Source organism: Chionomys nivalis, chromosome 14 (assembly GCF_950005125.1).
Source record: "Chionomys nivalis chromosome 14, mChiNiv1.1, whole genome shotgun sequence".
NCBI classification, from domain to species: domain Eukaryota; kingdom Metazoa; phylum Chordata; class Mammalia; order Rodentia; family Cricetidae; genus Chionomys; species Chionomys nivalis.
The window spans coordinates 25,996,784-26,019,545 of record NC_080099.1 but is presented as its reverse complement, the minus strand read 5'-3'; the positions used below and the strand labels follow the sequence as shown (position 1 = coordinate 26,019,545).

At 35.4% G+C, this 22,762-nt stretch overlaps 1 protein-coding gene across 1 annotated transcript in view; it reads left to right on the top strand.

Annotated features, from left to right (window-relative positions):
- The window catches only part of Adamts19 (ADAM metallopeptidase with thrombospondin type 1 motif 19), a 177,850-nt gene that overhangs the window by 43,590 nt on the left and 111,498 nt on the right, over nt 1-22,762 (top strand). Inside the window, exons 4-7 of the mRNA XM_057789047.1 lie at nt 6,623-6,795; nt 7,865-7,948; nt 8,625-8,782; nt 21,600-21,643. Of these exons, the coding sequence (XP_057645030.1) occupies nt 6,623-6,795; nt 7,865-7,948; nt 8,625-8,782; nt 21,600-21,643 (459 nt within the window). The remainder of the gene's footprint in view (nt 1-6,622; nt 6,796-7,864; nt 7,949-8,624; nt 8,783-21,599; nt 21,644-22,762) is intronic.

Below are 22,762 nucleotides of genomic sequence, written 5' to 3'. Positions count from 1 at the left end.
AAGGATTTGTTGAGCTTACCTATATCGAAGAGTTCCATGTTTGGAAACTATTTTAAAATTAGCCACATATGAAATGTATTTATTTTCTTTCACTAATGAATCTACCGTTGCTAATTTCTTTGCACTTTGAACCTACACATTAGCACAATATTATGACTTAGGTTTGCATAATGTTTCAATAGTCTTACAAGATAGAATTTTAAAATTTCTTCCAGCTTGGTCTCTGTAGTACTCCTTTGCATCATGCACAGGTCATAAGTTGCTTATATGTCTTTGAATTGAGCATATAAATTATTTTTTTCACAGACACTTTTCGACTCTTAGTATGACATTTTGTGTGTTTTTTAAAGTTTTTTGAGAATTTCATATATGAGCTCTATATTTACATAATTTCTCCCTTCAAACTCTTCCCCTATCCCTCCTCAACTTCATGGCCCTTTCTCCTTAATTAAATTTAAAAAATAAATTATAAACAACCAGCTACCTCACAATGTTGTAGAGCTAACTGACAAAATTCCTATTTCTAAAAGGTGAATAGTATATTGTTTTAAAAATGGGTCAATCAAAAATTAAATTGTACAATGGTAAGTATGATGAGAATCTCAGTTCATAACATTCCTTAAGTGTGGAACTGGACGAAAGAAATGATGTGCACAAGCTAAGACAATGAACTGTGAGGTCAGGGGTCAGGCTGCCTGTTTTCACACGACCAGGTTACACTTTTTAATTGTGTAAACTTGGGGAACTTATCTCTCTAAAAGTTCTTTTACAGCATGCAAATTGGGATAGGATACCTGAACCGTATCATTCTTCTCAGAATTAAATGTGACCTTATGGGAAAATAAAAAACTTATGCATAGTTTTTTTTTTTTTTTTGAGATATTAATGGGGCAAGAACATTTTGGGCAGAAGAGACCAAATACAGGAAAGTGTAAAGGCTTAAGGAAGCATCAGCCAAGGGGAATGAAGCCAGATGTCTGTATTTGATGCTCTCCAGTCCTGGAGAAGAAGTAGCTGTGCACTGGATCATGATGGCACCCACGTGCTCTTCAAGTGACACCGTCAATTTATCTATTTATTTATCTTTAAAGATTTATTTATTTTTATGTGCATTGGTGTTTTGGCTGCACTGTATGTCTTTGTGAGGTTGCCAGATCCCCTGGAACTGGAGTTTCAGACAGTTGTGAGCTGCTGTGTGAGTGCTGGGAATTGAACCTAGATCCTTTGGAAGAGCAGTGTTCTTAACTACTGAGCCATCTCCACAGCCTGACATCGTCAATTTATTATTGATTAACATTGGACAGTAAATTGATTATCGTTCCTAGACTCTGTAAGAAAATCTGGACATTTACGGGATTGAAAATCAAAGTCTGAGCTGGATAAAGAGATCATTTCTACTCCTAGAGCTTATTCAACCAGGCCACTGTTGAAACAGTGAATACACTTCCTCCAGCACTGCTCTGATGACTGTCAGGGTTGGCAGGTGATAAGGGGGCACACGCTTTGTACTTTTCTGCATATTATCAAGTTCCTTCTCTAATGGGAAGTGTGTAGCAGCAGCAGCTGTGCATATGGCAATGTGCATAAGTTCAGAAAAGCATCTGAAGATTTAGGAAATGAGGAATGATCTCAGCAAAGTTGCAGAGAGTAACAGCTTCAAAAGAACAAATATAAACAGGTTGCTGCAATGTGAATGGCTTCCACGCACAATTGCTAGGTTGTCAGAGGGACTCTATCATGGAGTTGAATTATTAAGAAGCATAGAGTGTTCTAGATAGTTTATTTAAGTGCAACATACAAAAAGAAACAGAGGAAGCTGACATATTGGGACTCTCACTGTCTGGGAAAGCATATGGTCTAGCAGTCCACACAGGGAAGAAGCCCTCTTGGACCATGCTCGGTCCCCTCTTCTTGTTTTAGTCTCCGAGTCTCTTGCAGCTCTGTCTCTGCTGAGTGTCTTCTATATTTATCTACTGGTATAGAGACATTTTCCAGGAAGGCCATGTTTGCGTTTTATCTTAATTTCGCTTACTTTATGGAGTTGGTAGAAGTCAAATTGTGAGTTCAACTTCAGATGGATTAGTTACAAATTCTGTCTCTACTTCAGCTTCTGTCCTGACCTCCAGATATATACCAGCTCCTACTCATTTTTATTTAAAATGATGTAGAGAGTCTTAATAAATTATAATAGTTTAATACCATTTTCTTTCCTTGTACTAAAAATTGAATCTTAACACTAATTATATGGGTTTTTTGCTGTAATTGAAATTGATTTATTATGAATTCTAGAAAGTTTTTCAAAGCCTTTAATTAAATATCCTTTATGGTAATTATTATTATTTTTTAATACAGGGTTGTGAAAATGCTGTTTTGATGTATTTTATGATTAGGAGCCCAGGAGAGAAATTGAGCAAAACAGATAGAAAAAAAAAAAAAAACAGTCAAAGCTGAGTGGCTTCCCTTTATAGTCAGAAATAATGATGTCTCTTTTGAAAAGAGAGTCAAAACCAGAGCCGTAATGCACAGCTCGCTAGCACACAGCTTGCTAGCACACAGCTTGCTAGCACACAGCTCGCTAGCACACAGCTCGCTAGCACACAGCTTGCTAACAGTGAGGAGCCAGTGGTGAAAGAAAAGTGTCCCACTGTGGAGAGGAGAGGAACGGTCTCACTCTTCTGGGTTTATTCGAAGTGAAAAAAGCTTTAAAGGATTACATGAAAGTTTGTTGTCCTAGGAAAAGCTAGATGCTTGTTTTAACGCAGAGACAATTTGTTCAAAAAGGATTTGAGTAATCACCTCTTCATATTCATCTTCAATGTTCCAAACCCCTAAAATTCCTTACAGGGCTACCTGTAGGCCATGAAAACAGATCTTTGCATACACTGGGAATCCTTAAATTTTGGCAGGTTTTATGTGAGGGAAGCACTTTGTCCTCTTGTTCTTTTGGTGATGGATACAGACAACCAAGAGAGCAGATGTGATGGAGGAGCCAGCTTGCTAGTTTCCCAGCTGCCCAGACTCCCCAAAAAATCAGAAACCGTTTTCATTAAATCACCGCTTGTCCCATTAGCTCTAGCTTTTTACTGGCTAACTCTTACATCTTGATTTAACCCATCTCCATTAATCTATGCATCACCACGAGGTCGTGGCCTACCAACAAAGTTTCAGCACGTCTGTCTCCGTTGGCAGCTCCATGGCTTCTCTCTCACTCTGACTTCCTCCTCCCGGCATTGAGTTTAGTTTTCTCTGCCTAGCCCTGCTCTACCTTATCATGGGCTCAAGACAGTTTCTTTATTAACCAATGATATTCACATACAGAGGGGAATGCCACATCTCAGATACATCATAGATAAGGGTGTTCATAATGAGTAATTCTCAAGAGTCACCATCTAAAGGACAGTGAGTGACCCCTGTAATGGTTTCAGGGAGGCTCTAAGCTTCTATAGTAAATAATAAGGGTTCAAATTAGATAGCAGTTTGTATCTTATAGTTAGGAAGTTTTCAGAGAGCCAGGGCAAGAGAGTAAATATAATCGGCGACATCATGCAGTGGCTCCTTACCTCTTCTTGTGCCCTACTGCCATGTTATTCCCTGTCAGTTCTAGCCCACTGGGGTAGAACTGAGAGAAAGAAGGACCAGTAATCTTGTTTTAAGGATAATCTTGGAATCACGTACACCAGTTGTCCTCACGTTCTGCCATTGAACATTTAGCTGGATAGTCACACAGTTGCCCATTAGGCTGAACAATGCTTGTGGATTGCTGGGAAGAGAGTGGCTACCTCCAGGCAGTCAATTCTCTTTGCTGCAGCAACCTCCCGAAAATCAATGAAAGGGTCACAGCCAGCAGAAACAGAAAATGTAGAGAGACGTCCAGAGGGAACAATGCTCCTTGTTTTAGTTATTAGATATTTCCATACACACCTGTTGCTGTAGTGAATGAATGCCTCACAGTGCCCGATGTTCCTCATTTCCTCTGAAGACCAGTGATAACAAAAATATGAGAACATATGCAACTTTTCGTAACCTAGTGATTAGCTATTGACTCTGGAAAGACAAGTCTTCAGAAATAAACTTGAAGGAATTTGTCCCAGCTAATACTTGCTGTAAGGTGGATTTTAGTCTATAACTACAAGTATAACTTATACCACAGTTGGAAAAACCACAAAGTTAATTTTTAAGTGTCTTAGATTGGAAAATAATATTGAACATAACTTCTATTCTTGTCTATCCTTTGGGACTTTGGCATTCATTTCTAACACTCTTTTGAGTGCATAAATTCTAATCTTATCGACAGATTCTCTTTCACGTGCCCACTCTTGTTCTTGCTATTTTGCGTTGCCTTCTAAGGTGTTGCCATGGTCACTTTCAGTATACAAAGGACGTTTGCTTTTATTTTTATACTATGTTCACTTATTTAGTCAAGTGACCTTATATGATGTTCAGGTGGAGCTTATTTTATTAAGTAAATATTTAATTTTCTCTTATTACCAGAAAGAAGAAAACCAGTAATGATGCAGGTAGCTAAACCCAGAGATGCTGCCAGCTATTGTCCTGGCATCTATTACAGTTTAGTTCTCAGGGCTGACTTGAGTGTCTAGAAGGTAATAATAGAGGGAATTTAGGAGGTCAAATAATTCAAGATATAAACGAATCCTGAAACTGTGCAAATAATAGATGGTTAGTAAGATGGAATCATAGAGGCAAGCTGAGACCATGGATCCTAGTATGAGTAAGAACTTTTACTATAAATTAGCTAGATAAATAGAAAAGCTTAGAGTGATTCTCCTGAACCCAAACAATGTTAGATATCCAGGAAATACCTTCCATTCAACCAAACCTTTTTCTTTCCATTTCCAGAGAGTCCACAATTTGTGGAAAAGAAATTTAGAAAAAAAAGTTGATCAACAAGGAAAAGACATTCTATGAAGGAAACAACATCAGTTTAGATTATTGTGAGAGGAGCAAGAACTGATTTAGTCATGGCTACAGAGATGATTATATAACCATTGGGACTTATTAAAATTTATTAAAAGATACTTATAAACAGCTGCATATTTATGTCGTGTCATTATACCTCAGTGCAGCTGCTAAATCGTAAACATCACTGTAGTAGCATATGAACACAGGTGGTTACACATTGTTGCACATGAACAACCACAGAATTGAATACAGGAAACAGCTGTACCACACATACATCCCAGTTGAATGCATTTCTAGCTCAGGTTCAAGGTCCTGCTGTCTACCTCCAGGACTTTCCAGTCTGCAAATGGCCTCCAACTATATTTTTTATTGGTTTCTTTTTACAGCATAGCATGAGTTTTGAGATCCATTCATAGACAGATATTTTAGCAATATTTTTCCATTTTACTTAGTGTTCTATTGATTTTCATTAAATAAATCCACCAAAATTAGATCTATTAGACTGTTGATGACCTATGTGCACTATTCAGAACAGTGCTGTTCTGAATAAACACATACCTTATGTACAATTCTGATGGAAGTATCTGAGAAATGACCATTGCATATGCATAATTTCATGTTTGGAGACCAAGATAATCAGCTTTTCAGTGTGCTCATTCCAAGCTGAATACGAGTATCTTTTGTATTGTTGATTGTGATGTCAATAAAATCTTTGGGTGTGTGAAGGAAAACACCCAAATTCAATCAGCCATTTTTCCTGGCTGTTGCATATGTGACTGCTTTAAATATCCACCACATACATGTGGATGTTCAGTTATCCTGCATTCCTATCAACAGTCAATGTTATAGGTACTTTAATTTTAATCACTGTAGGGACTTTCATTCATTTTCATTTGCTTTTGGGTTTTCAAGTTTCCAAACTTGGTTGAAGCTTGTCTTGTACATAAATTAGAGATTTAGAGGGTTTTTTTGTTTTTTTGTTTTTTTTTTTTTTGCTTTTGTTTTTGTAACCAACAACAATTCAAGTCTGTTGTCTATGTTTCTGTTTGGTATATTAATTTAGAATTCTTCTTCATTTACATAACCTGAAAATATATAACTAATGTCTTCTTCCACATTGGGTCATTCTTTTCACTGTGTCTAGTATTATTTCATAAACGTAAGTGACTAATATTTCATGGTTAAACTTATAAAAATACCATGTTTTCATTTGTCACTTTAATTAAGGAACATTTGAGGAATTGTTATCACTTGAAGGTCTAACTTTTATACACATGATGGGAGGTAGAGTCAAAGCCTTGCATCTCATTCATGATGATTCAGTAATCAGAGCAACTGCCCGTGATGTGCACAACAATAGTTTTAGGTACTTTCTACAAGCAGATCTTTCTTTTGTAGTCAGGGTAAAGAAAAAGTCACTAACTATTTTTATTATATTTCATGCCAACTCTTTGTTAGAAATTTAGCTTGTGTGATGTTTTAGATACATAATCTATCAATAACTCTAGGTAGAAATTACATTAAAATTCACTTTAAGGTGGGGAAACCAAGGAGGCCTGGGAGACGAACCTACCTTAATATAGCAGAATTGACATCTCCCGAGGACTGTGAGATTCCATCTTGGAGGGCTTCACTTGTGTTGCTTTCTATCATGAACGATTACTATGTTATATGCTCTGAGAAATTCATTTCTCCATTCCAGATAAAGGAAGACAAAGGTCTAAAAAACCAGGAGAGAACAGAAGAGAAAAACGATATTCATACAAATTGCCCCAGGATTACAACATTGAGACTGTAGTGGTTGCAGATCCGGCAATGGTTTCCTACCATGGAGCAGATGCGGCCAGGAGATTCATCCTGACGATCTTAAATATGGTAGGCGAACCTCAGCATGAATTAAAAGGTTTTCAAGAGAGTTCTAAAGAGATTCCAATTTAAAGAAGTCATTTGTTTTGTAGCACCCAGTTTTTGACACCAAAGTTTCAAATTCTTTAAAATTTGACTCCTCCCTTTCTTTTACTAATTATGAGTAGAAATATGGTTTGTTGTCTTAAGCACGTCAGATTGATTTGTCTCCAGAGCAACAGCAAGCAGCTCTCCAGACTTTGCTTCGTTTTAAAATCTTTGCTGTTAATTTTGAGACAGCAAAACTCTTCTTTTTTTCTTTCATTTTTTTCCTTTCTCTACTTCTTCCTTTATTTTCTATCTTTGAAAGACATCGTTGCTAGTAGAGCTATATTGTAGTCTTGGTTTATGTTCATGGTTCTAGCACAGATGTAAAATAATTACAGGGTGAAATAAAAATGAATTTTGTCAGCCCACTTAACTCAAAAATGTATGCAATTTTAAATAGCAAGTATGATTCCAGTTGGTGAGCAGAACCTAGTATGTTGTAGGTAAAATTCAAGCAGGCTGACTTCCAGGAAGCTATGTATGATTGCCATCTTCTGGGGTCCAGAAAAAAGTTTGTGTCTATTGTGTTGTGTTGACATATTTTGGGGGGCAAACATTTTTCAAGAAAAAAATTAGAAATACTACTGAAGAGTTTTTTTTTTTTTTTTTTTTTTAAACAGAACTATGGACTGAGTATATTTTAGTGTCCATTGGCCGTTTTCCCCTAGTGGACTGTTTGTCTTATCTATATTCTGAGACTCTACTAGCCTTGTCTTCTGCCAGTCTGACAGCCAAACTGTCTTATCCCTGTACTAAGAGTTAAAGTAACACACTTTGCTTTGTCGGCCATATGTTTTGTAATACATACTAAATAAATTTAAATAGAAAAAACATAAAAATAAGAATAATATATAACATCAAAAATTTGTGTTGCCTACTAGATTTTAACATAAAGTTTTTGTACTAAGTTGAAATTTCCATGTTTGGCTTTGAAGGAAAGTTGTCATGTTTTCCTTTCATTTTAATAGCTTTAATTTTTATTTGCTTTTAGGTTTTTAACCTTTTTCAACACAAGAGTCTGGGCGTGCAGGTCAACCTTCGTGTGATAAAGGTTATTCTGCTCCATCAAACACCAGTAAGAGAGTTTTGAGTTTTTATTCAATTAAGTGGGCGTGAAATTGTGCTCAGGAACTTTTAAGTGGAGAGAATTTTAAGGATATTCTTTTATTGACTCAAAATCCAAAAATATCCACTGAATCACTTAAAGTATACATAAAACTGGCCTTTGGTTTGGGTTAATCCCTCGATTTTATTTGAAAAATGGAATGTTCTTAGTTTCCAAGGATCCCAACAGCAAACCTTAACTTTCCAAAATGTAATTTTAAGTTATTTTAAAAGACAGCTTTCTTCTATTATTTAAACATATGTGTTGAAGGTGTTTTCTTATCTGTATTGCAACCGAAATGGAGAACAGTCTATGGCATTGCTCTGACTAATTAAAAAATAATTAAAGAAAAACTCTTCATAAATTACAGAATAGTCTATATGCCTCTTTGGTTTCCATGGTAACTTTAGAAAGAACTTTAGAAAGATTATGTAATTATTACACGTTCACAAATTTCAACTTTTTTGCTTGTTTGTTTAATGCTGTGTTTTGTGTGAGATCAGGATAAATTAAGACTAATTGCCTTCCATGTTCTAACTAATGTCAGAGTCTGCAGTCTGGGAAGTTTCCTTAGGATCAATGAATTGATTAATTAGGTTTATCTGAGAACAATCTGTCTGGAAAATGAAAGCGGCCTCTGTTGCAGGCAGATCTGTATATTGGGCACCACGGGGAGAAAATGCTGGAGAGTTTTTGTAAGTGGCAGCATGAAGAATTTGGCAGGAAGAACGATATACATTTAGAGATGTCGACAAGCTGGGGAGAAGACGTTGCTTCGGTGGATGCAGCAATTCTTATAACAAGGTAAAATTTCCAAAGCCACTTAAGTTGTGTTCTTAATTCAGCATCTCTGCTGCTAATCACATCCATTCCTCAGTACAGTGCTCTTGTTCCAGGATTTCTTGGCATAATGATTTTAGTCTGCTCCCTTCATTGATCACTGATTTCTCAGAAGTTTAATGTTAGATCGATACCCGGTTGACAGAATATCCTTCAGTTATCTTAAAAATTGTACTCACGATTGCTGGTATCAAAGATACAACATTGATGAGAGTATCTTTAAACGTAGAGAATTTTGGTAGAAACTAAATACTATGAGGAGATACTATATGTTTGTCAGCCATCACCATACAAAGTTAACTTTTTAAGTGGATTTCAGTAATTTATAGTTTTTCTAGGTCCATCTGAGAAGAGATTTTTTTCTGATGTATCTAATTAACTGCACTGCATAGTGAATGTATTTAGAATAAATATTTGTAATGCAGGAGTAAGGATGCTTGTAGCTTTAAAAACATGGCATAGTGCACAACAATATGTTCTGTGTCTGTTCTCTGTATTAATAATTGTCGGTAATATTGCTTTGCTTCCAAGCAAGAACTAACAAAACACCCATTACGTGCCAGCAATTTAATCTAAGGTCATCAAACATATCAAAATTTCATAACATATCACTGATAACAATATAACATTGGCTTGCCTGAAAAAAAACCTGTGAAATTAATGATATTTTCTTATTAACTATACTCAACAATTCTAGCAATAAACCTTTGTAAAAAAAAAAAGCAACTGTATTCAAGAACATGAGTGGATTTTCACTTCCAGCTGAGTGCGTGTAACTGATACTGAACTTGTATGCCAAATTGGCATGAAACGTGAAAGTTTAGGTGGCAACAGTTTGAAGTCTTCGCTTTAAAAGAAGGAAAATGAACGAGGGAAGCCCCACAGTTAACCCAGCTCTGTGTTGGAGGACAGTTTCTTAACTGATAGAACCGTCAGGATCTCAGTTGATCCCCAGGGTTCTTCTGAGAATACCAAAGAACAGAACCCGATGCTCTGGATTTCAGATATTTAAAACAGCGCTGATAATTGGACGCGTCAGTCTACAAGTGTGAGGCCGTTTTGATTCTTTTCATCACTGTTGGTATTTATCTAAGATACTCAGAAAGGCTGTGTTATCAGCATGACAATCTAGGGGGATCTGTTCTGAGCCAGCCCAGTCTTTACTGTTTAGTAGAGACCAAGTTTCATCTCAAGCTTTTGTAGATTCTCCATTAGGGGTGGGAGGATAACAAAAACAAACACAAAAAGCAAACAACCCCTCACTACTTTCTTTTATAAAATTTATCTTGCCTATGGTGTCTCTTCACAGCACTAGAACAGAGGCTAAGACATGCACATGTCTTTAAATAAAATGCAGAGTAAATCTTGAAAGCAATTAAAAACCCAAATTTGCTCTTTGAAAATCAACTGTCTGGAAACAGATCGACGTAACTATGAGTGACAAATTCTTAATAAACTCTCCAATGTCATTCAACAGTGAAAAGATAACCTATTCCTTAAGTGATACTTAGATCTACTTTACAAAAAAAAAAAAAAAAAAAGACAACATTCCTTAACTACTTACGTAATGTTAATTAGCTTAAGACGCTAGATTTAGGCATGAAAGGTACAAGGGAGGGGCTTGAGTGTAAAGAAGAGGAAAATCTTTCTGAACAGTGGAGGACAATGACTGCCTAAAAACAAGAGTAGGAACAAACCACAAACTACTCGCATTGTTTTTCTCCTTTCTCTTGCTGCCACAAAATGCATGGTGCAGCTGGTAGGGAAGTGAGGTGACCTGGAAAGAGTTCTGGGGACAAATATGATCAAAACACACTACTGCCTTTTGTGTTGTACAAATATTTGTTTGTGTGAATGTTGTACAAAACTCTCAAGGAACTAGCACAAACTGAAAAAGATATACTATACTAACATAAAACCACCCACTTTGGACTTGTTTTATAATTGTTTTTATTGAGTTATGTATTTTTCTACCCTCCTCCCTCCCTTTCTCTCCCCTCCCCTTCAGCCCTTTCCCATGGTCTCCATGCTCTCCATTTACTCAGGAGATCTTGTTTTGTTTTGTTTTGTTTTTTACTTCCCGTGTACATGTCTCTGTGAGGGTTCTGTGTGTTGTCTAGGTTCTCTGGGTTGTGAATTGTAGGCTGGTTTTTCTTTGTTTTATGTCTAAAAGCCATTTATGAGGGAGTACATATGATATTTGTCTTTCTGGGTCTGGGTTACCTCACCATTGTATAAATGTACCACATCTTTCTTATCCATTCTTTAGTCCAGATGCATTTAAATTGTTTCAAGGTTCTGGTTATGACAAACAATGCTGCTATGAACATAGTTGAGCACATGTCCTTGTGGTATGATTGAGCATCCTTTGGGTATATACCCAAAAGTGATATTGCTGGGTCTTGAGGAAGGCTGTTTTCTAATTTTCTGAGAAATCACCACACTGATTTCCAAAGTGGCTGTACCAGTTTCTCCTCCCACCAATAAGGCAGGAGTGTTCCCTTTACCCCACATCTTGTCCAGCATAAGTTGTCATCAGTGTTTTTGATCTTGGCCATTCTTACAGGTTTAAGATGGAATCTCAGAGTTAGAGGACACTTTCTGTGTCAGCTGGAAGGGCAGCCACGTATTATAGCTCCAGCCTCCAGGTCACTTGTATTTGGTGTCCATGTAAATCTGTTTGAAATTTATTTTGTTTGAAGCCTCTACCAGTGTGGCATTGCTTCTAACAGCCACAGGAAACCACACCACTCTTTTGAGGATCATAAAAATGTTCCAATTTATTTGATGTATTCTTTATAGAAATTGTTAATGTGGTACTCTTTGAGAAAAGTTTCCTATGAATATCCTCATCGATGACACTGATCATGTGTCAATACTTACTTACATTACTAAAGTACTTGTTCTGTCGATGGTATACACACATACACTCTTCCTGGGGGCTTCTGGGCTGCTTTTTCTCACCCACCTGTGAGGCGAGGCTTGTACGGAGGATCCGTATCTCTGCTGCCTGTTCCACACTGCTGAAAACCGGAGCGCTAATGAGAAAGATTTAGTCCTAAATGACCTCCAACTATCCGGTCAGAAACATCTAAATGAGTGTTTTGTGTGCTCTGGAGGATTGTTTCATTGCTTAAATAGTGTAAAATAATGGTGATCAGACCTTTAATTTGTAAGAAAGCTAGGAAAAAAATAAGAAAAGTTGAGTATCAGGGATCCCTTATTCTTAATCATATTTGTCAGCTCAATTTAAAACCGAGTTTCTATTGAATTTTTCTCTTAGACAATTGCTAAATGTTGTGTGCTATGTGGACACGTCACCAGGAAGAAATTGTAGCTCAGGGATTAATCTTGGTCTCAGCTCCAAGGCATGATGCTCTTATAAGTTTGAACCTATCTGAGGTAATATATTTGTTAAGTTGTTCTGTGTGATAAAATGAAGTAAATAATTTAAAGCTGACCTAGTGCTGTGGCCTCATGGCAACAGGAAAGCGAGAAAGCTTCTCCCATGTGTCATCGCTAGAATTTCTCAGCATAATCGTCACATTTCTCTCTGATTTATAGAGAGAGCCTAAATCTCTGGCTCTGGAAAACAGTCTTATTTAAAATTTAATTTTCATAATAATTTTTGTCTTTCACGTTTATTTAAATGATTCCGGTTTATCTGCAATCCTTCTCAAAATTAATTTCAAATGAGTACCATTGGCAAGAAAGATAGAAAATTTAATAAAACAGAGATGGCAAAAGTATCTTGATTTAATAAAAATCACAGAATCATTTCTGAATGAATCATTTATAGGTATATCCCAGGGCACTGTAAAACTTTACAATGAGATTTATTCTTCGATGCATCTTCATTCCTGGAAATTAAAGACTATTTTTTTTCCAATATAAATCAGAACTTAAACAGAATTTATTGGTCTTCTCAGTTTAGACTAAGTGTATCATTTCCACAAACTCACATAATGAAATTCTCTGAGGCCGATTTCACGAACACCAAGTCAACACGAGCCAAAATGTGAATTTGAGTCCTCTGGAACACAGGTCTAGGCTGCAAAGAAATTCTCTTCTCCACAACACACACACACACACACACACACACACAAATCTTGAAACATCTTGAAATTAGTAATATATTACTTTGGTCATCTGCAAAAACATCTCTGACCAATGAAGATTAAGAACCCCAGAGTCATGTGAGGTCAAATGCTGCTGACAGCTTAGTCTTCAACTGTAATGGTGATGCTTCAAGCGGTTTTGGTTTTGGTTCTATATAAAAGTATGCTTTATTATTTCTTTGTTTTACTAAGTGAACAGAAATTGGCTGTTCCGAGTTTCTCAGCGCCCTTCAAAACAAACAGTGCATTTATCCTAGTTCTATAATATTGTTTACTTAAGATGAAGACCTTTGATTTACATCATGTAATAGATAGCTCTTTTGCATCCTTATGTGCCTTGATATGATGCACTATGTATTTAGGGAAAAAAGCACATAAACCTGTTCCTTCTACATCTGAGGATACTTTGTGCTCCATGACTTGGGTCCTGGGGTTGACTGTATTTTGTGCAGCTCTTAAATTTGCCATAATAACATAACATTTGGTTTTATTTGTTTGGTGTGTTTTATTTTCTGCTTGTTTTGATGGCAATAATTAAAAAAAATATAGAACTGTCTGTTATTTAATTAATACAAAACCACCTTAGGCTTCTTGCTTATCGATTCTCAGCATTACAGAGGTGCATCATACTTCCTAGACTCTAGAGGAGCCCATTTCATTTACCATCATGGCATTTCTTAGATTCAGATACAGAACACGTGAGTGTGATATTTCATTGGAGCCTACTGGTTTTTCTATCTGCAGAAGCACAGGAAAGTATTCCATTACAACATATGTAAATACACCTCAATTTTAACCAATACTCAACGTATACAATTTGGCAAGTCTCTGTGAAAAACTGATTTCTGTAGCTATCTATGTTGTGTGATTTTTTATTCTCATTTATTTATTTACTGTGTATATGGCAGCCACCCTTTCCTAAGACCCTTGATCTACAGTTATGCTCATATCCTGCATACATTTAATTACTTGGACATGCCTTTTTTTTGCCCTTATCATTTGGAATTAGTTCAAAATATAGATATTGAATTTGTGTGGGTTGACCACCACATGAAGCAGGTCTGAAGTGGCTAAGAGACGTTCACAGTGTCCATAATCACCAAAGAATCAGGCATGAGGAAAGACACTGAAGGGGGCATGATGGGAATTTCATCCTCTGATGTAGATCATTCAAAGTCATTAACCACCTGTTAGTCTAGTCTTACCTTCACACACTCTGAAAAGGCTAGATTCATTTTGGAAACCATGTTTTGTTTTTAGTTTTTTCCTTCTGTTTATTTAAGTACCACCACATCTCATCATATCATTTACTCATCCTGCTCCCTTCTTTCCCTCCCATGTAGACCTTTTTAACCCCCTAATTTACAAGGTCTCCCCTTCGTTAACCATTGATATTCATATACTAATTTATATTTTGGGATACATATGTATTTCTATGTATATATATTTATAAACATATAAATAAAACTTGCTAGGCCTGTCCTGTGTTGCCTTCACACGTAGGTTTCTAGGGATGATGACGTAGCTATACTGCATCTCGTCCACCTGTGGTTCAGTCAACATCAGGAAAAGAAGATGGAAAGATTGTATGAGCCAAGGGACCAGGGTGTGTCTGCTGTGAGATTGTGTCTCCTAGAAATGACAGAGAAACTGCACACATGATGTTCCAATAACGTGGATGCCTAAAGAAAACCAGATCAGTTCCAACAGCAGTTGACAACCCAACACAGATGAGGGACAGCTCTTGTTTAGAAGCTTACGCTTAGAATGTTATGAGCAAAATATATGAGGAAGCAAAAGACATACCCTGTAGAACAATGCTGGTGCGGGCGTGGGGCACGAGCACGGCTTTAAGATTTAACTTAAGGCTGTCAAGGAAACACTCAGCTTTATGTAATCCTCTAATTATAGCCCTAGAAATACATGTTTTAGATGAAAGCAATCTCGTTTTGCCTAGAGGACAAGTTTTTCAGTTCTTTTGTTTTTGTTTTTGTTTGTTTTCTTTCTTTGTCTGCTAAAGGGGCTGTTACAGCTTGGCCTTGGGGAAGTTTAGCTGTAGTTATAACTTGCACAAGATATCATTTTGTGTCTTCACCGACTTCTGACTTTGTAGTGCGATGTCCGGCGATCTTTTTCTTGATGAAAATCATAGGCATGGGAACTCTCAGAGCAAATATGTAATCAGATTATTTAGTTCATCAATGTTTGCTTTCTGTTCTTTGCTATTTCTTTTTAACAACTAAAAATGAATTTTACTTTGTGACATTAATTCACTTGAAATAATAGACTTTAAGGCATATTCCTAAGAGCCAACCTTAAGTATCCAGGAAAAATTAACATCCTGTTACTATTCTAAAAGCTTGGAAAATGATAGCATATGAAGCAAAACCTTAAAATTTCTCGAAACGAGATTCAACATTGCAATATTAGTAGTCAGGAAATACATAGTAATTGGGCAACAAAGGATCTTACCTCTATGTATATCTGTTGCAGTTTGCGGATGGGTCAAATTATGACAGTCAGATAAGATAATCTTTTCTCTGCGCAGGTATCCTTAGCAAAAGTAGTTGAAGATGTGACGTTAAAACACACCAAAACTAGGGAAAAGGTTAATGTTCAAGAGGACCTCAGTCTACCTTAGTTGAACTCAAGTGAGCTATTGGAAAGAGGAATCTCACTAAGACACCAAAGGAATTCAAGAAGAGAAATTCTTGATTTATTATGGAGAAATTTATATGATGAGTTGTATGTTTGTATTAACCTGTAACAACAAAATAACTAGTGTATTCCTAAACTTTAGGTATAATTGCATAAATTAATTTCATACTAAGTCCCCTTGTGCCTAGTATTATAAAGATGCTTAGTGTTTGAACTTTCTCATGTCAGCTAAATTCTTTCACATTACTCTTGAATTAAAGTTTATTATATGTCTACTTCACAGAATTTTTTTGATAGAAATTTGCCAGGAGAAAAGACAAATCATTTAATGATTGTTTATATTAAAATAATTCATCCCTATCTCATTTTAATCTGCCACTATTCATTTTGTTTTCCTCTAAACTTTAAAAAAATTTGCTTCAATACTAATTCTGTAATAATTTATAGTCTTCAAATGAATAAAGATGACTTTGAACAGGTGTTAAAAGTTAAGTATCTTTTCATGCTGTAATGCATACCTGTATTCCTAGCTTTCAAGATGTAGAGGCAGGATAATCATCTGGACTGTCAGACATTCGAACCAGGCTGGGTTACATGATACCTTGTCACAAAAACAAAAAGAAGTGTTTGATTTGATCTGAGTCAATGAGAACTTATTATTGAGACATTAGTGTGGACCTTTAAAGGGTTTAATAAAAGTTTTTGCATGTTATTAAATACAATAATATAATCCACATGTGAATTTTTGCACATGGATATTTGTTGTTCATTTGTTGTTCATTTTTGATACTTAATTTCTAACGGGCAAATTACAGATGAGTGCATTCTGTTTAATTCTGTGATACTACAGTTGGATAAATAATAAGAAAGTGCCCCATTTTAGGACACTCATACATTGAATTTAAGATATAAGAAGTATCTCTTATGCCCACAGATTAGCCATAAACAAAAAGGTCTGCCAAGGAGAATGTGGCTTGAGGAGGAATTGCAGAAGCTACCCAGGGGAGTTGGTTCTTTGACACGCTCCCTTTGAAGTGCTCTGCATCACTTTTCTCTTAAGGTCCAGGCAGAGGAAAGCTTTCAAGGCTGTGCAAAGTGGGAAGGAGAAATGAAATGATTACAGATGGCTATAACTTACGGATATCTAGACCTTACATGAAAGTATATGTGTAGTCAAAGCTCTGCCAACAACTAGGCTGTCAAGAAGGAATTCTCTGTATCATCTAGTATTATAGGATAGGAACAAAATGCTATACCCCAACCAGTCTCACTATGAATTTGCTTTTAAAATTTAATCACACAGTAACAATATTTTTTAAACTTCCCAGAAAGGACCCTCTCTCAATGTATGCCGCACAGTGGAAACTCAGATAAAGAACCAGTGATCAAGTTCATAGTTAATTCAAAATTTCAGGAACAGATTATCTTTGATTGTGAGAACCTAAAGTAACAATAATGAGTAATACATAAAAAATAAGAATGACAATTAAAAATAAGCATGCTTACATTATTAAGAGCAAAAAGGTCAGGTAGATGACAGTGAAATACTTGAAAAGCAGAATACTTGCTTTGAATACTGAAAACAGTATTATAAAATATGGTGTTTACACTTAGATTCTCCATTTGTTAGTTGAGGAGCAGATTAGATATTGATGAGTAGGGCATGAATGAGATGCATGATAAATTTGACGACTTCTTCCTGAAGGCTTTACAGGGTGGTTAAGAGCTGGAATATTGAAAAGCTATTGAGTGTTTGCTAAAATAAGAAAGGGGCTTGATTGACATATCCCTGAAGATGTTCCAGGGGAACTGAGTAGAAATGCTGTCAGAGATAATCTTACTCATTTTTCTTTGTTCATGGATCTTAAAAATTGAAAATAATCCAAATATCAAAGAAGATAAATAAAAATAGTATGAGCACCTCAGTACATAGGTCTGACTAAAGGTATGATCCAAAGAAAAGAAAATCAAAACAACCGAAAACCAAATTATGAAATAAAAATGAAAAAAAATATTAGATTCTAACCGATATTTATGAGTGAGAAAATAAAATGAAATCATGTGTTTTATACTTCATGACTCAATAACGGAAACCTAAACTTCTCTCTAATGCCAGGCATGATGGCACATGGCACATGGCAGTAGTCTAGAGGCAGAGGCAAATGAATCTTCGTGAGTTTGAGGCCAGCAGAGGCCACCTAGTGAGACTATGTTTCAAATTAATAACCACAAAAATTCTATGTGAATAGCCAACTTTCCATTTTGAGTAAATGGAAGATAAATAAAAATGAAGAAGACAAAACCTGGGGCATTTTAATGTTGTATATGTTTACTCTGTTATGCTCAGAAGGACTAACATGCTGTCTAGTAAAAATAAAAAAGGCGAGCTATATCTGATAAAAGAAAATGTTAAGCATACAGCCAAATTGCTAAGTAAGCATTGAAGGCTTGAAAAGGTACCTATTTTGAGATATATAAATGAAAATGGAACTGGGAAACAACAGAGCTTGAAGAAAGACTTCTGTGTAATCATGGAACAAGAATGTGATTTCCAGAATGTGATGACCAATCCAGCATAGTCATATACAATACATCACTGTGGAAATAGAGACAGTGTGGTCCCTAGAGTTCAAAGGTCAGCTATTTTAGTGTACTTGGTGAGGATCAAGGCAGGCCAATTAAATCTGTATTCAATAAATTTATAAGTAATTAGCAGGGTGCCTAATAAGGAACAACATCTGAGATTGATCTCTGACCTTCACATACATGCTCATTCACATACATATTCATCCACATACACACATATACACAGCACACACAAATAGACTAGTCAATATGTAAATGTATTCAATACAAAAATAAATCAATCAATAGATAGATGAAAGGTATTATCTAAACTAAGATGGAATTAAAGTATTTTATTAAGAAAAAACAGAATAGCTGGATATTGGGTACATCTATAAAGCCTACACTTGGTGGCTGAAGTAAGGTTGTCACAAGTTTGAGGTATGCTTATTCTACATTACAAGCACTACTAGATTATCCAGAGCTATATAGTAAGATTTTGTCTTAAAAAAACAGACAGAAACACAAACAAACAAACAAAAAACAAAAAATTCAAGAAAAAGGAAAAAGATAAGGAAGATACTGAATTAAAAGCATTTAGTGTCTTTGTTTTCTTTTTTCTTTTTAGAAAAAGAGTAAAAGTAAATTTTGGGCTTTTAACACTTAAGTCTTGTCTGGGCAAAATAATGTCACCCTTAAATGCCCAGGCTCCCATCTCTAGACATTGAATATACTACCTTATATGCCTTAAAAGACTTTGTAGATGTGTCTACATTAAGGATGTTGAGAGCAGAGACTATCCTGAGTTGTCTGTGGGGCCCAATTTAGCCACAGGGCATAAAAGATAGATAGGAACTATTAGAGAAGACACTGGCAGGATGACTGTGGCCTGGAACTCTCATTTCAGAATTTCATCTCTAGATTGTAAGCACAAAACTATGTATTGCTTTCAGCTTCTAAATTATGCAACTATTATAGCAGCAATAGCAATGTATTGCTTTCAGCTTCTAAATTATGCAACTATTATAGCAGCAATAGCAAATCAGCATATCCTTTTTAATAATAATAATAATAATAATATTAAAACAAAAAAATTTGTTTTAATAAAAAGATGAATGGCCCGTTGCTAGGCAGGAGGATAGGTAGGGCTGGCAGGGAGAGAATGAATAAGAGGAGAAATCTAGGCTTGAAAAGAAGAAGGGAAATGAGAGAAGGAAAGGAGAACAAGGGAGACACCTGTGGCAAGAAATCGGGCAGATGCCAACCAGACATAGAGACATCAGGAAAAGAACATATACAGAAAGAAGGAAGGTAGAAAGCCCCAACACAAAATGAAAATACGAAGAGAAACATGGTAATTTAGGGAAAAGAGCTAGCCGGGTCAAGCATTCAAAACAAATAATAAGTTTATATGTCATGACTTGGGAGTTGACTGGTGGCCCAAAAGAAAGAGCCTGGTACAATAGTAAGTCCAAATATACAAATTATCAATAAGTTGAATGATATACAAGAATATTATATAGCTAGTTTTGCATGTTTAACCATGTTCTATTTGCAAGAGACTCAGAAAAATGCAAGTTGAATCTAATACCAAGAAAAACTGTCCTAACAGACACATTAATGATGAGAATATTAGGGAATGGCCTAGTTTTTTCAACTTAATGTAGAGAAGAGTCTCCTGTGAGGAGACCACTTCAGTCAAGGAAATACTTGCATCCTATTGGGCTATAGGCTTGTAAACATGTATGAGAGTTTTGAGGGAGCAGCCCGCTGTGGGTGGTGCTGCCATTGAACGGTTGGTCCTTGGAAGAATAAGAAAAGAGCCGAAGATGAACTGGAGGCAATCCAGTAAGCAGCATTCCTTCATGATTCTAGTCTATGCTCCTCCTTGAGTTTCTGCCCTGGCTTTCTTCGATGATGGACTGTGCTTGGGACGTGTAAGCCTTTCCTCCCCCAAGATGCTTTTGGGCAGTGTTTAATCATAGCAACAGAAAAGCAAACTAGAACAAGAGATAAATGTGATATTTATCCAGAAATAAAACCAATAATTCAAAATAGATAAAATCCATAAAACTGAGAGTTTAATTAGTCAATAACTTAGCTTTGAAGTGAACAAAGCAAAAATTAATAGACACTCCCATGGTAACATCAAAACCTTATAACTTTAATGGGATTTTAACATTTCTTCCTTACTAATAAATTCAAAATCAATTCTAAGTTGTTTATTTCATTAAGCAATTCTATTTCATGATATGTAATAGGTTAATCTAGTGAACATGTGAAGAAGTCTTTTTGAGAAAATAATGTATTTAAATATACAGTGACATTTTTGAGAGCATACATAGTTATTAAATTGTACAGGATTCTGCTGACTCAAACAATGTATAAATAGATAACTACTGTTAATATCAATATTATTGATGAAGTTTCAGCAGTCTTGCATGCATCTTTTTGATAGTGACCTTTAAAAAAGCTAATTTCCAATATATCTCTACCATACACTCTCTCTGTCACACACACACACACACACACACACACACACACACACACACTACAAACACACAAACACCACAAACACACATATGGAGAAATGGGGAATTAACTGGGTCAGTAGTCTTGAGAATAAAAATTATAAAAACTTAAATGTTAAGAAATGGGATATCACTCATATTAGGTACAAGAAATATGGCAATAAAAATCCATAAAAAATCTCAATAATTGCTATATGTTTGACATTGTTTTAATACCTTATGTGTGAAACTCATTTAATTTGCATGATAAACCTATATTTTAAATGATTGTACATTGCTAGATTATTTATTCTGCACAATAAATATATAGGGTTGTGCTTCTGTGCTTTAGATGAATGCAAGACTGCTCGGTAATGTTAAGTAGTTAAGGAATGCTCTCGAACATACAGCACTGTAATTCACAGAGCTCATTTATGTAAAATACTAAATTTTCTCATACCCTTTTAAAAATGCTTTTCAGTGTCAAAAATTAATTTTTGACAATCCTGGAACGAAAACTGTGGATGACTTTAAATTATATTCCTTATCTATAAACTCTCGACCTGGAAATTCCTTTGTCATATGAAAGAGTATTATAATATTTTCCTATGGTAAATCATTCCCCACATCATAAACTATTTTGTGTAACAACACAATGAAATTTTTCAGAAAAATGTCAAACAAAGCAAGCTTTTTATCTCTGAACTAGTGTCTATTAAATAGGAATATATCTCATGACTAAATAATATATCATCACTATTAAACTTGCATTGATCATTTTTTCAAATATATTCCTTAATATTAATCTGACTTATATTAAATTTGAGGGAATAGACAGTGTGGCTCATGTCATTGTGACAATGAGTCATGATGATTGACAGCTGTCTGAAAGAATCTATCTTTACTTTGGTTTTCTACTCTCCTTTCTAGGAAAGATTTCTGTGTCCATAAAGATGAGCCATGTGATACTGTAGGTAAGTATTTCTGATAACCGTTCATCTGAGAAACACTGGAGTACTTAAATGCTTGTATTGCTTACATATGATAAGTTATTTAAGAGTGTTGACTTTGAAAAGATATTTTTGCAATGTCATGTATGTATATATATATATATTGCGTTTATATGTTAAATCATATGTTAACACTTCAGTTACAAATGAAACAATTTAAAGTCATACATAAACTATACACGAGAGATACTTTACATGTATTTTAAGACTATTTTCATTTCTTTTTTGCCTTTTCCAAAAGACACACAAACATATTCAACAACATTTTATTTATGAGTGAATCATTCTCATCTTGCTTCCTCTGTGTCTGGCTGGTAACTTCATCTGCCTTTCCTCTTCCCAGAGTTCTCCTAGTCTGGTCACCCCACCTATACTTCCTCCCTGGCTACTGACCAATCAGCATTTTATTAAACCAATATGAATGACAAATCTTTACAGTGTACAAGAGCGTTATCCCACAGTAATTTACTGTTCTATCCTTTTAACTGTGCGTCATACATATAGGATATGTATGGTATACATATAGGATATATATGTATAAATACATATATATGTGTGCTGATTCATACTTATTTCTTTTATACTTTAAAGTCTGTGGCTAAAGGTGTATTATATTCATTGGAAAATGCTTTAGTTTATTATTGAATATTTAAAATTTTAAATTTCTTGCTTTTGGTAAATAGTAAGTATAACCTTTTTCTATGCAAATGTTTGGGTTCTCTGCAAATTAGTGGCAAAATTAACTATTGAAAGGAGATAAAATACATTTATCCTAAATTAACATATCTAAATCTAATAACAAAATGAGTAATGTTTATACTGGGATTCTTGGCTACTCACTGTAGTGGAAGAGATGATAGTAGATATTAGAAACCTCCATTCAACTTGAATAGATAATTTGTATAAAGTAGTTTAATGTCTACAACAAGCATTCAGCATACTTACATGAGTTTAGCCATTATGAAGTGCTACTGGGCATTCCATGAAGATGGTCACAGAAATGCAAATGGAATAGGTTCTGACACATAGAGGTATTCCACCCCTGGCTATTCATTCGAACACTAATAGACACTACCGTGAGAG